Source organism: Tympanuchus pallidicinctus, unplaced genomic scaffold (assembly GCF_026119805.1).
Source record: "Tympanuchus pallidicinctus isolate F22 unplaced genomic scaffold, pur_lepc_1.0 scaffold4, whole genome shotgun sequence".
NCBI lineage: Eukaryota > Metazoa > Chordata > Aves > Galliformes > Phasianidae > Tympanuchus > Tympanuchus pallidicinctus.
In genome coordinates this window covers 34352974-34366589 of record NW_026294758.1, presented here as the reverse complement: position 1 = coordinate 34366589, position 13616 = coordinate 34352974, and the positions used below count along the sequence as shown (strand labels likewise).

Here is a 13616-nt window from a genome sequence, read left to right as displayed (position 1 = left end):
ATGTGTCTGTTTATGCCACATGGCTAACATCTACCTGTTCAGCACTGAATATATCTGTATGGGATGCAAAACTATGAGGAAGTCAAAATAAGACTTGAGAAAGAAATGAATCAGGTCACTTAACAAAAAAATCAGCTAAGAGACTAGCTTAAATATTTGCCATTCATAAGTACAATTTCTCCCTACTTGGTGGGAATTACAAATTTTAGGGCATAAAATTCACTGCCTGTGAACATTTGTAGGAGTAAATATACTAAGAAATGCCAAAAAAAGAAGCAATTTTAATTCCAAAACAGTTAGATTTGTGTGTTTAATCTGTTTTAGCCAGATTTCATGTAAAAGCTGTATTTGTCCATAGTTTAACTCTTTTTCCCCTACAAAATTATAATTGAGAAGATTATGAAGATGTGAAATAGTGCTATCTTACAATTTCTGTTGTGTGTTACCCACAGAAGAAATTGACTGTTTACTGTTAGGGCTGAATGAATTTGTGTGCAATATATACTTAGAAACTTGATTTTGAATGCAGATGAGTGACTTAATTCAACAAGATTGTCTTATTTCTGACCTGGGACCGCAGTGTCTTCATGCTGGTACCTGAATCATTATTTTCTAAATGGTGGTGATCCCTATACATGTATTTTTCTCTTATACACTGTAATGAATATCCCTGAGTATAAATATTATCTTTTTGGCAATAATTGTTTGGCAGTTTGAAATGAAACTGGGGAAAAAGGGCATTGCAAGTGATAGAAAATATCTGAAATCCTCTGTAATCTTACTTTTGAAAATTAAGTTTCATTTTAATAATTATAATGGTGTTCTTATTCTTATACTTTCTCATAAAATCTTAGAAGACTAAGTTAACATTTTACAAGTTGCTTGTAGCTCAGTACTTAAGGTTTTCTTCATTTTGCAAACTGGCTAGATAGCTCTTGTAAGTTATTGTGTCTTTGTTCTGTGGATTTTGCTCCCATATGAAGAAATTGACTGGTGAAGTAAGAAAAATTGAGACTCTCTTAAGTCGTATTGGAGCACAGAGACATCCAAATCACTCAGCTGATGAACTGCGTACTCTTTTAAATGAGTCTGTGTGCCACCAAGGATAAGATAACTCAGTGGTGAGAGCTAGTAGCCAGGCCCCAGACCCAAGGCTGTGTGGCATCCCATCCACAGAGCCAGTGCCTCTTCAGGGATGGTGCCTCTCTGTTGCAGGGCAGCTCGGTCATCTCAGCAGAAGCCCAACAAAGCTGATAGGTGTAGGCCACTTCTTAGACTGTCATTTATGATGATTTTTTTTCTGTGTCACAGGGCCCAGTTGAAAGCTTCCCAAGGGGTGTACCTAGGCACAAAACACCTGCATGGATTCTGCGTGTTTGTCAGGATGAGTTTGCTGCACTGTATTTAAATGTGGCTAGGACTTGAGCTTTCTTCTTTCCTTTTTCTGCCCATTTCCTTTTTCTGTTTGGGCACTAAAGAGGAGATTGGAAGGGAGAAATGGTAGGAGAAATTTGCTTCTGCTGGTGCCCAGCCCAGGGATAAGTGCTTCCCAAGCTGATTTATTCTCCTCCCTCAGTCCCTGCATGACCGCATGAATGAAAGGTGAAAGATCTAGGTCTCACTAATTTTAATAATCAAAACAGCAGCCTTGTGTACAGAGCCTTTACATTTTTGGTAGCATACAGCAAATCATAGAATTTTTAATCTTCTCCCTGGGACTTTTGTGTGAGCATAACCACACTTGGAATTTCAGGTTTTGGTCCTATATTAATTTCTCAGAAGAAAAAGAAAAGGATTTTATAGATTTTCAGTTAACCATTAGAAAGACATGAAACTGTCATCCTTTGTAACCTAGTGGTACAAATATGGGCAATTACATTTTTGGCATTGCCTCTTGGGAAGAATACAGATCTATTGCTTTAACCCATTCCAAACATAATTCATATGTGGCCATATATTGTAGATGCTGCTTTTAGTGACAGAACTAAGTGTCAGAGCAGAACAAGACTTAATTTGCCAAAAAAGAATACCGTTATTCTTCATATAAATACAGCAGTCCTGATTCTACTGACATTCACAGGGATTTTGCACCACTGTCACTTTAATAAATTACTCTCTGTTGATATTACAGTGAAGAGAATTAGACTTTTTTTGTATTACTGTTTCATTTTTCTGTTTGTAGGATTTCACACTTAGCATTTGATTTCAAATGTTCTTGCTGTCCTCATATGTGTTTTTGTCTGTACTCCTAAAGAACTAGCTAGTTGGAGTTCAGTGCATTATTTTGGGTTAAAAAAAAAATATGAAAAAAAACCCCAAAACACCAAAACAATGCAAAAAACAAAAAACAAAACCAAAAAACCTAATCTGGCAAAATAAGTGAAGTGTAGAAAAATGTTCAGGGAAAGTAGGTCTTTTCTAAAGACTGAAAATGAAAAACTTCCAGTTTGCTGAAATTGTGTAAATTTGAGCACCCCAGAGAATGAAGTACTCAGTGACTGTATTCATATGGTGAAGTCTGATGCTTGTTTATTTAGGACTGCTGCACATGAAGTAAGAGTGTATAGTTTTTTTGCACGTGGGAGGTGATGTGTGTGCTTTTTATGATTTAGGCGTTTGGACCTGTTTGTATAGGACCATTGAGATTCCAATTTTGATTTGTGACCAGGGCAAAGGAGGTCTGTGGTTGTGTGCAGTTTCCTTTGTTTTGCAGCCTCTGAAGGCAAGCAAATTATTTTTGCAGATCAACTCAGAGATACACTGATTAGGATTGTCTATATAGTCTTCTACTTCATTTTGTGCTTTTGTTCTGTGTATGTTCATTAGGTTAGCACAGAAAAACCATTGCATTCTGCATGGTAGTATTTGCTTTTGTTGATCAGAAATAAGGCTATATTGTCAGCTTCCTTTTTGAGAGTATTTGATTTCCATGTAAATCTGTTCTAATCAATATGTTGCTAAGAAACAGCCATGACTGAAGTTTTTGTAAAAGGGGAAGTTTGAGAATAAATTAATGTTATCCCAAAAATAGAGAATATTGATGCTGAAGCTATTTAATGCTTCTATCTAACTTACAACACAAGAAGCCATAAGTGGGTATTCACAAGTGGATAATTGCAAGCTGAAGTGTTTTACAAGGTGATGGGAAGCTGCAAGGAGATAAGAAATCCAGTGTGATTAAAAATAAATAAATAAATAAAAATGACAGCGCTGGTGAACCAAGCAGTCAAGAGAAAGATGGTTATAACGAGAAAGGCAAAACTCTTCAAAAAGAAGGAAGTCAGTAAAGAAACAGAGAAGGTTTATCAGAAAAAAAATTAGAGGAAAATATTTGGTAAAGTTCCTTGGCTTTGCAGAAGATGTTTTGCAATTGGACCTGATGATCTTGAAGGTTTTTTCAACCTGACAAATTCTATGATCCTATGATTCTATGTTTTGTGAAAATAGTCTGTGCAATGTCTTGGGTAAAAAAAAGGAAAAAAAAGAAAAGAAAAGAGAAACACTGCTTTATTTAGAGCTCTGCAAAATATAAACACTGATCCTTCTAATATTTTGCCAAAACCCTATTGTGTTTTCATGATGAATTTCACAGTTAATGTATTCATTTTCAGATCTGCATTAGCAAAATTGATAGAGCTTGGTTTGTACTGTGACCACCTCCTGGATGGCTGAGCTAGCTAGTGTGGTGCAAATGGTTTTCTGCATTGGGCAGTTTCCTGCTTACTACAGCAACAGTTAGAAAGAAAATAGCAAGGGAGAGGAAGTCTATAGGGAATAAAGCATGTTCCTTGACAAGGAAGAGGATATGGCTGCGAACAGCAGTAGAGTGCCAACATCTGGAGTCAAGTCAGTCAACTTGTGCATCTGATCTCACAACTTGTGTACAGTGATGCTGGAGCAGGCTGAAATAATGAGGTGATGCCTCTCTGTCCATGGGTGTCACTTTCTCTGCAGCAGTAATTTTTAGTTCTATAACCGAAGGGGGTTTGGAGGATGTGAGGCTTCACGGCTTCAGGAATAGCACTTAAGGAAGGGTGTTATTCTGAAATAAATTCAGCATCTCTGATTTGTTGTATTGGCAGAGAGAGGAACACCTCCAAAAGGTCCATTCAACTCCCTCTTATCTCCAAAGATGAATTGCTTTTCAGATCATTCAGATCGGAAAAGTAAACTGCTAATGCAGTGAAATATATGTACATATACATAAGCTCTGTATTTGTTGAGCTGCAGACCTCACTCAGTTTTGAGTGGAAAGTCACCACTTGAAGAGTTAAAACATTTTCCATAAGACCATTCAAGGTCTACATTTTGGTATCGTGGAAAAATACGGCTGAAAAGGTGCCGTAATTCCCTTCCCAAGCCAGTAAAAAACATACCTGTAGTTTTCCAAACAGACATTTGTCTGACATAACTTCAAAATTTCCTGAAGTGGAGATTTCTGAACTTCTTTATGTGCATTTCTACTGACCGAGGAAGGTTTCATAACATTTTATCACAGTTTTTCTTGACTGAATTTTGACATGTAACTCCTCGTTCCCATCTAGCACTATACAAATATTGTTTCCTTCTCTATGCAAGTCTTCTGCTGCCCTGTATCCTTCTCTGGCTCACATATTTCTACTGATTAATACACTCCATTTCTGCTAGATTTTTGTCTCTGATGTGTGTTTCATTTGACAACCAATAACAAGAGGCTATAAATTCCTCATGCTTTATGATAGGGCATATCATTTGAGCTACAGATACTGCAGACATGCCTGTGAGACAGCAGGCAGCTGTATGGCTACCATTTATCCTACAGCTGAAGGAGGGCTTTAGCTCTCCCAGGGCTGCCTGGTTTGGCAACAGTAGCTGGCCATTCTTCCTCGTGCTGCCTGTGGCTTTGACAAAGATCCCATCTGCAGTGCAGGCAAATCAGTGAGCCATAGAGCCTCTCCTGCTGCCTCCAAAACAGCAGTAATATAGTATGTGCCTCACAGAGGACAAACCATGAGGATTTATTGGTGATTGTGTTTAAGAGACTGTGCTGCAGGACAAGTCTTTGCTGGTGGAACCCTTGATGACAATCACCTGTGAAGTAAAGAGGGGAGGGGGCAGTTACCCATCCTCCCTCCTTCATGGGCCGCACTTGGAAAACACTATGCATTACTGTTCTGGTTTAACCTAGCAGGCAGTTCAGCAGAACGTTGCCCCATAATGGGATAGGGGAGAGAATCATAAAAGTGTTAGAATTCACAAGTTGACAGATAAAGACAGTTTAGTATTTTAAGCAAAATCTGTATGTACAAGCAAAGCAAAACAAGGGATTTATTCACTGCTTCCAGTGGGCGAGCAGATGTTCAGGCACTTCCAAGGAAAGCTGGGCCCATCATGCATAGCAGTGTACTGGAAAGACAAACACCTCTGCTCTGAACTTACTCTCATTCCTTGTTCTTAGCCCCAGCTTTTATCACTGAGTACGTCACAGCGTGTAATCTGTTTGGTCAGCCTGGGTCTGCTGTCCTGCCTCTGACCCCCTTCTTTCCCTGCCTAGCCTCCTTCCTGGCAGGGCAGTATGAAACACTGCAAAGTCCTTGGCTCTGTGTAAGCACTGTTCTGCAACAATGAAAACATTCCTGTTTTAACAGCACAGTTTTCATCAAAAATCCCAAACATGGCATAATGCAAGCCTCTGAGAAAAAAAAAAGAAAAAAAGAAAAAAGAAAAAAAGAGATCTCAGCTAAAACAAGGACAATTACAGACCTCTTATTTCTTCCTACAGGGTTTTGCAGTGCTGGAAAATAGGTTTCTTGGGTGAACTGCCTTGTCAGCCTGTCCCAGACCTAGACATCTGTGCATCTGGTCTGTTCCTGCATCCTGTAGGTTGCATGGTTTTGGGGGAACCACTTGCTTTATAAAGCAACCCTCTAACAGATTCTAGGGTATTTTCCTTAACTGGAAACTTCCCTTGCAGATATTATGACCTTTGGAATGCACTAGGGGTGTGTGAATGCTTGCATGCATGAAAATACGGATGAGGCTGTAAGAAAAAAAATAGCAGTTAGATTGGCACTGACTAGGGATCTTTCACAATTGTGCTCCAAAATAAAGCTGAATCAACACATAAGCAGCTGTGACTCTTAGATGAAAAGCAACAACAAAAAGGCCTGATGATATATTTGAGTGGCTAAAATCTGTACAGAACCATCTCAGTGGAAATTACACAGATTGCACATTCATTTCTATCTAGAAGAGTTAGGCATTTGAAACAAGTTTTCCAGCAAGAACATGCATTTTAGGGGAAAAGCATTTTGGTCACTGAGGCTGACCTTTGATACCTGACAACACCGAAGATTTGTTCCTGTGAAGCTGACAAATATACTTTTTATTTAAGTATGGTCGTGGGTACCTATTGCTTAAACTATGCTGTGTAGGGAAGAAACTAATCTGTCACTGATTTATTCTGCTTGAAAGTGATACAGTGTTACCAATATAATTTGGTCTTCCTGTGAAGCTGCTACAAATATGGAAATACAAAACATTGATTTTCATGTGAAAGCAAAATGAGAGACTTTATCACTTGGATTAAATTTTGACTCTGTCAAAGTTCTCTGTCTGTTATGATCTTCAAAGAAATGCCTCCCCCTTGTTTCATAGTAGTTGCAGGTGAACAGACGCCTAAAGTCTGCTTCTTGATTTTAAGCCTCCATTTCCAGTCAGTTTCTCCTGACTGGAGAAACTTCTCCTACAAGAGCTCTCCAAGGAGTCCCCTTTCCTCTATAATTTAGAGATTGTTGGACAGGGAGTCTCTGAAGCATGTGCTGACTGGAGGCATTCATCTGCTGGGTGTGGGAATGTTCTCTGGCTCTCTGGATCAACATCCGTTCTGGTTCCTCTGACTTCCTGGAGGCGTGTTCCTGGATGGGAAATGAACATTTTGGGCAGCATAAGAAAGATTTTCTTACCTCGTGTATCCAGAAACAATGGAGTGCAAGCTTAAAAACGCACTGCAGGATGTAAATCTGTTAAGCAGATTAATGATACCTGTCAGAAGATGTGAGATTATTTATCCTCTAAACACTCAAGCATGACAAGTCTCAGTTTTTGAATCACAGACTTAATGTCTACAACATTGTTTTTGGCTCAATGTGCTGTATCAGGATGGAAGGGCATGCATTTGTTTGAGCTCTGAGAAGCAGTGTGCTTCATCAGGAAAGGCTTGGGTATAAGGCTGCTTGGGGCGATCCTCTTCTGTCTCCTTCACCACAAACAAAGCACTATTAATCCACTATTAACTGACTGTGGCAAGGACTATTAAAGTGACAGCACTGTGGCTAACACTGATGGCTCTGTTCTGGAAAGCTGTTAGAGATTAGAGACAAAGAGAGGTTGGCTGAAAGGTGGAAAGAAGCAAGAACAGCTATTGCTCTGCACTGCTGAACAGATGAGAAAGCACAAGAGCAGTGTGCTGTGCTCCTTCCGTCATGAAAAGCAGCAGCAGTTGCAAAGCAAATAGCACTGTTTTAACAAACCCACTCTGAATTTGCAGAAGAATCTGAATTTACTTCAAACAGCACCACTAACTGAACTGAGTCTAAGCTGGCTTCTCTTTGGGCAGCTTATTTCAGCTGGCCTTGATTTTTCTCCTTGTATTCTATTTTTGGCTCTTAATTCAATTATCTGTATTCAGCGTGGAACATTTTAAGAGACTAGTAATATAAAATAATGTTGTTATAATTGCATTACCCTCTATTAGGCTGGGTCCTCTTATTCAGCCTAATGGAATTGCATAAACATTATTCAACATCACAGTTACCTGTACTAGTTGAATTTGGAATGGCAAAGAGTATTCAAAGTAATGTTTGTATCACCTGGGTCAAAAAAAGTGTGCCAAGCCATGACTCGTAAGTTGTCTTCTAAAGGGAGTAAAAGGTAAAATAGGGACTTAACAATTGAGCTAAAAGGATGTCTGTTCTGTTAGGAAACTTGAATCTTAACTCTCTAATAAAAGAATCTGAATCAACGCTTTTGCTGAAGCGCACAACTTACATATTAATCATGCAAAAAATAAAGAAGAAAGTAGAATCTACAGCAAATATGGAAGTTTACGGGGAATAAAGTCTCAGGTAAACTGTTTTAGGGCAAGATATTTAACTACACATCTCCCAAAAGGAGAGAAGAGAAAAGATTCATTATGGCCTTAAAATCTAGCAGAGGTGATGCTGACTGATGTGATATGTATTTACTGTCTCGCTTTTGACTTGTGGTGTGTCATGCAGGTATGTCCCTGCATGGACTCCAAAAAGAACTTATGCTAGTACAAGATCAACTGGGAAATCTTTCAGGCTAACAGTGTCATTTTTCATTGAAGGAGCCACAGTTAATAAGATATCATGGCACAAAAATCAACTCTATAAATAATCCTCTTTATGTGAGCTGCCTTCTTACTTGATTAAGCATATGTGTGCTCATAACTAAACTCCTGTCACAATACTAAAATAGGCTGGTTTTTGGTAATTATGACTTTCAGCATGGCTGAGACATTAGTAGTGACTTCAGGGATAATTCAAGTGATGTGTAACTCACGGAAGTGTGTTGTGAGGGGGTTTCAGGATATTGCAGTCTTCAAGAGATCTCATTAGAGTTTAGGGAGCAAATATGCATAAAGTAAATTGGTTTTATCTTTGATGCAGTAGGTGAAAGGAGAAGTAGGTAGACACAGTGATCACTTTTTTGACCATCTAAACCGAAGTCTAAGAATATATGTTTACAAGGCCATGCCAGATGCAAACCAAAACCATGTGTTCTTTCCAATTCTGCCTTTGAGAAGCTCTCATTTTTATTTTTTGAGCCTACTTGGCTGGCTCATGCTACTATTCACTACAGGGTTATTTCCGTACTTTTACGCACAGGAAGGTCATGTGGATTATTTCAATGGCAGTCTGTAGTCAGATATGTTGCCACAGCAGACTTCTTAATTATATGCTGAAGTCTGGAATAGTGTGAAGCAAAACCCAGCCCCAGCAAATAACAGTACAGATATGTGTTGGGAGCATACATGCTAGAACTGCATTGCCTCTTGATGGCACAGGGGTGGAATGAAAGGATGGAATTTATGATCATGAAACTTTTTCTTTTGGTCAGAAATAACAGCATGCTTTGAAAATTGTTATTAGTATTAAATTTTGTTTCTAAATCTAAGAAAATTGATATTTGTTGGTGTGAGGTTAAGTCAAGGACAGTGTGGAGATACTGTGTTGAGGAAGCAGCACAGAGATGCAGAGACGAGTTGTGTTCAGAGAGGGGTGCCCTGTTCTGTCACTGGCGCTGATAAAACAAGACCTCCCTTCCCCCATAGCATGTGATTTTCTCCAGTTTTATGCAGGCATGCAGCAAGAGTTGCCTGCTGTTCCTGCTTATCCCTATGCCATGTCTTAGGATCATTCACAACCTAGAGATATGAGGAGTGTTTTGGGTTTTCTATAGCTTGTCAATTTAGAAATATAATTAGTTTTCTTACTTGTCACCATTTTGTCTGATAGCTGCTTTTTTTCTACGTAGAGGGATTTTTCTTGAGCCTAGGCTGTGCAGAATGGACAGTTTCTTAGCTCAGCACCACAGAGTGGAGAAATTCAGCTCTGTAATGTGTAGCTCTCATCTTTCTTCTCTAAGGCAGCCTACCATTTCTCATCTGGCTCCAGCTTCTGTCTTCTTAAAACAAGAAATGCAGTCAAAAAGCGGTAACAAGGAAGATGTTGGGTAGCATAGTGAAGGCAGAGAAAACCTCTGCAGTTTCCCTAAATGCTTAAGCTGACTATGAGACTGCTGTTGGCAGTAACTAATGACTACTCATAACCCATAATTTTAACTTCCACCAAAGACATTTTGTCCAACATTTCCGGGTTTTGGATGTGAAACCAACAGCAGATTTGATAAAAAACAGAATCAATAATAGTAGACTGCAGGTAATTGTCATACTCGTTCTGCTTTTAACAAATAATGAAGCATCCCCATTTAATCTTCATGAAAGAATACTTTAAGGTACTTTAAGAAATTATCTTTAGATTTGAGCTCAGTGAAAATTCAGAAAAGGGCAATTCTAGTTTCTCGTCAGCACAGATGATGGTCTCATCTTGCTTCATCCAGGAAAATGGCTTTGCATTACTGGAATATAAGTCATAGGCTGCTGCTGTGAGAAGTGAGCTGCAGTTCTGATCTGTAATTGTTATATCACTTAATGCATTCAAAAAATGAAATGCATCTTCACAGCAAGTGGTCAGTCTGGCAGATATGCAAGTATTGACACAGTTTGTCTGTCAGTTTGTTCATATTCTCTAAAAGATGCTAACAGAAAAAGGCTCTTTAAAAGCATCTGAGCTCAACTGCCTCTAGTAGACAAAAATTTCCATCGGCTGTGTTGCATTTGGCTTAAGTGGAAGAAATTTACAGTAAAAGGAAATAGGATTTTTTAATCCAAACAACTGTTTCCAAAGACAATTGCACGGGCTAATTCATTACTAATAAATGACAATGGACAACAAATGACACAGCACAAATTTCCTACATTTTACTTTGTCTTAAACTGTTTCCTACTGTGGAGGAATCATTTAGTTTTCCAGGTTTTCCTCATCTACATCAGAGAGTCTAATACATGTGGAACCACCTTCAAGCCACAGGGATGACAATTTGATAGCAGTTATCTTAATTGAATAAATAGATTTATAGAACAATTGGCTACTTTTCACCTGCAGCTCTTTGCAGTTTACACTGACTGAAAAAAAATAGCTTGCTGTGCAAAATGGGGTCTTAGAGTAGTGAAGAAATAATATGACAACAGAATGAGATTCTATTCATTATATTGCTCAAACATCTAGAAATATGTGATTCCTTCCCATCACCTCTATGAAATTACAGAGGCTGGAGCATTTGTCCATTTGCTATAAGAGAAGGGATTTGACCCTCATACAAGTTTTCTGTAAGTATAAAAGAACTGCATTTTCCCGAGACAACTTGTATTTGCCTGCTTGCTTTTTGGTGCCATTAGCTTGGCATTCAGATATTTAAGACACCTTAGGACAATCTCAACAAAAAAATTGCATATGGTTTTAAATGTACTTGCACTCTCGTTGCACTAAACACAACTCACACACCCGAAAAATACATTGTGACTTTACGTAAGTATTTTGTGTGTCATTTGAGGGACCATTTCCCACACTTTGCTAGGCTCTGCAGTTCATTAGAGAAATCTTCACCAAAAACTCTTAATCCTGGCAGTTTTCCTAGTAGAATCAATCTCAGTGATCGGTAATGACAAAAACAGCCTTGGTATTAGTATTTCACTTGATAAATTGCAGAGATCTAGGCTTCACTTACATTTGTCAACAATGACTTTCCAGTGAAGTGCAAGGCTTTTGAAAAATTACCTCTAATGTTTCAGGCTAGAGGGAGAGAAATACTTTTTCAAACTATGAGAACATTTCCCTCATGAACCATTAAGCCAACTGGGGAGAAAGGAAAGCAGGACAGGCATGGGAGTATGCTCGAATCTCTAAAGCAAGGGTTGAATAGCCACATGCCAAATTATTTTATTCCTGTGAGCCATACTATGAAATGATAAAGTGTTTTTGTTACGATATAGTGCACCACAAAACATTAAAAGAGGCTAAATTTCCTTTCTTTAAAGCAGATTTTTCTAGGCTGATGTACTTGGGCCTGCCCTTGCTCCTTATTTGTGCCTATGCTGAGGTAAATCCTTCTCATCTTCTCTCAGATCCTCTTTGTTGGTTCCCAGTTTCTCTGTTTTTGTATCCTTCATCTCTACCACTGATACAGATGCCATCTTTGTGCTGGGGTGCTTATATCTTTTGTAACTCTGCACTGTTCTGTCCAACCTAAAATCCAGTTTGGGACACTTTGATAAGGGGTGGCTCATGTCCCAGGGTAAACATATCTGTTAGTCTTCTCCACTCTCCTCTCTGCTACTTCCTTCTTTAGCAGGTAGGGTGGAAGCAAACAAAGGTGTCTTCTGAGGATGTCCTTCCAGGATAGGCACATCAAGAGAGTGAATCATTCTGTTTCTAGCATCATCTATTGATTGCTCACATTAGATGATGCGAATACCTCCTCAAAATCACCGGTTAATTTGGACGGAGAATTATCTGAAATGTGGAGTTCTTGTTCTCTACTGGCTCTTCAGTTGTCTGGTTAGACAAAATATCCTTACTGCTAGTTGGTTACTGGTTTTCTTTGAATACTGGCAGTAAACTGGAAGTTATGGAGAATTTAGATAGCAGGGTTAGATCACAAGAGTTCAAATGGTATCTGCACTGATCTTGCTGTTAGATCAGAAGTCTCAGTGGCTTACACAAGTGGAACACAGCTAGGCATTTTTTTCGAGTGGTTATAAGGTTTTATCTCCATGGCACATAAATCATGAAGTGAAAATAAAACAAAACTCTCAATAAATCACTGACCAAAATAAGCCTCTTTCTGGAATGTGACTCGTCTCAGGTATGGATGGGGCTGGAAGAGCCAGAACAATGTTCTGGACAGGAGAAGCCAGAGTGCAATGACTCCGTATTTCACAGTGGGATGTGATATGTCTTTTCTACTACTTTGGGCATGTGACCTTCTGTGACTGTCAACACTGTCCACACAGTTTTGACCGTCAGCCATTTTGCTTTTCAGAAATGACAGAAATTCCCCCATTAGGGTGAGCCCGTCTCCATTTTTTTTCTTGTTTTAATACCACATCAAAGAGAAGACAGGCATTTCCCAAAGTCAGTGAAAAAGGCATTACTGCTGGGTGATCTGAGAAGAGCTTAAGTTGAAAAAGTTAATGTGTATTTCAGTGAATGATAGAACGAATTCATCAAATTTGGAGAACTTTCCCAGTAATACACTATACTAAATTCTGACACATTTAGTCTAGGTGATCTACCAGTGCAAAAATTTGCTTCACATTCCAACTCCTAACAGCCTACCATTTGTACATCTCCACCCAGACATATAAAATTCATGAGGTCAGATCACCAAAGCACATAAAGAGAGTGTTCGACTATCAGGATGGAGGTTAAACTGTTGACAAAAGTAAATAAAAAAGAATGGTCTGAGGGAAAGGAAACGTGCTGAGTTAAGGCAAATCTTTTTTTCTAACTCTAGGTCCTTCTTCAGTTATCAGCAATGACGACGATTCAGCCAGTCCTCTCCATCACATCTCAAATGGCAGTAACACTCCATCCTCTTCTGAGGGAGGTCCTGATGCGGTCATCATTGGGATGACAAAGATTCCTGTCATTGAAAATCCCCAGTACTTTGGAATTACCAACAATCAGCTCAAACCAGATACTTGTAAGTACAAATAATTATATGTACTTCAGTCATTCATTTTTCTTGTGCAAGTGCTGGGGCTCCTTAATGGAGCTAACAGAAAAAAAGAGTCTGAATTCCTGGGAGTGAAAGGGTGGGGTTAAAACGTCTGCGATTTGTTTAATGTACTGCTTTACATCTGTCAAAGAGAAATTCAGACTTTGTAATGAGTCAATTAATTCATTAGTCTTATACTCAAACCCAGTCCATATTCCATCAAAGTCACTGGTAGCCTTTCCATTGATTTCAGTGGTCTTTGGCCAGTCCTC

General features: G+C 38.9%; 1 protein-coding gene across 3 annotated transcripts in view; it reads left to right on the top strand.

The window, feature by feature from the left end:
* NTRK2 (neurotrophic receptor tyrosine kinase 2) overlaps window positions 1-13616 on the top strand; it is a 206149-nt gene that overhangs the window by 101374 nt on the left and 91159 nt on the right. For all 3 annotated transcript variants that reach the window (XM_052701545.1, XM_052701544.1, XM_052701546.1), the window contains one exon: window positions 13141-13329. In XM_052701545.1, coding sequence (XP_052557505.1) covers window positions 13141-13329 — 189 coding nt within the window. The remainder of the gene's footprint in view (window positions 1-13140; window positions 13330-13616) is intronic.